Source organism: Mus pahari, chromosome 18 (assembly GCF_900095145.1).
Source record: "Mus pahari chromosome 18, PAHARI_EIJ_v1.1, whole genome shotgun sequence".
NCBI classification, from domain to species: Eukaryota; Metazoa; Chordata; class Mammalia; order Rodentia; family Muridae; genus Mus; species Mus pahari.
In genome coordinates this window covers 5,333,505-5,334,652 of record NC_034607.1, presented here as the reverse complement: position 1 = coordinate 5,334,652, position 1,148 = coordinate 5,333,505, and the positions used below count along the sequence as shown (strand labels likewise).

The window sequence follows — 1,148 nt, the reverse complement described above, 5'->3', positions numbered from 1 at the left end:
TAACCACTCAAGGTGTGAGACATTGCTGGGTGAACAAAACAATTTATCCATCTAAAAAAAACAAAAGTTAATGAACTGTAGAAAACTTGTAAGTGTCCTGAATGATTCTATGCTTTATATCTGGGAGAAAGTCTGAGAAATGATCAGGGTGTCTTATTGTGAATGGTTGCCTTGAAAGAACTCAGGGCAGTTTCATTAATAATCATGCATATTTAGGCTCTTTATAAAGACAGCAAATGTTCTTGTTAAAAATTCAACTCCTTTGAGCCAGTTAATTTATGAATCATTGGAATAAAATACAAAGAGGTTCTAAAAATATATATCAAAAAACACATTTACCAAAATTTTAATGAAAAATATCAACTGGAAAGATCAGTTCTACTGATTCACTCAATACTTTCAATATTTGGTGTTTTCACATTTGCTTTATACAGTATTTAATTAACTATGATAATTAATTGACATAAGATATGGTAAGAAATTGCAGAAGCCAAACAGCCTTTATAATCCTTACACATAGTGAGGAGTTCATCATAAAAGAGGGAACCAAATCTGAACCCTCAAAACTGATGATGTTTAATTTTGCAAACAGAGAGACCACCCTGTAAAGAATAGAAAATACAAAAAATTTACAAGTTAAAGCTGAATGCATTCTCTTACCGGGCTGATTTTTCAAACCACAGTGACAAAGAGTCCAAAGATTCCAAAGACAAATTGCACGTGTCGTTAAATAATGGAAGTGACAGTTTATGTTGTAGTTCTGGCCTATGTTTCATCTCCACAATTCCCTTAGCCATCAACAATTCTGCCAGTATTTTAATGAGACAAATCTGTAAACATTAAAAACCCCAAGGGGTCACATCCCCTGGTACTTAGTTGAATTATGAAAATAAACATGTTACCTTCCCCAGTTTCAAATGGGCATCTCCCCTATGAGATCCATAAGCGAAGACCCCAGCTTGACTATTGTTTTATCGATATCACCTTGAAATTTTTAATAGTACTTTTAGCATAGGATACTTCATGTTTGTGCTCACTTAGTCATTCAAATGTTTTAACTTTTACATTTGTTACATGATCAATATTATACTTGCTTTATTAAGTCCAAGTTGTTACAAATAATCTGTGTATTCAAGCTATCTTTATAT

The 1,148-nt window shown here is 32.5% G+C and overlaps 1 protein-coding gene across 1 annotated transcript in view; it reads right to left on the bottom strand.

The window, feature by feature from the left end:
- Positions 1–797, bottom strand: part of LOC110336023 (olfactory receptor 12D2-like) — a 3,459-nt gene extending 2,662 nt beyond the window's left edge. The window contains exons 1-2 of the mRNA XM_021218446.1: positions 661–797; positions 559–602 (exon numbers count right to left, since the gene is read on the bottom strand). Of these exons, the coding sequence (XP_021074105.1) occupies positions 559–602; positions 661–797 (181 nt within the window). The remainder of the gene's footprint in view (positions 1–558; positions 603–660) is intronic.
- Positions 798–1,148: the final 351 nt, after the last annotated feature.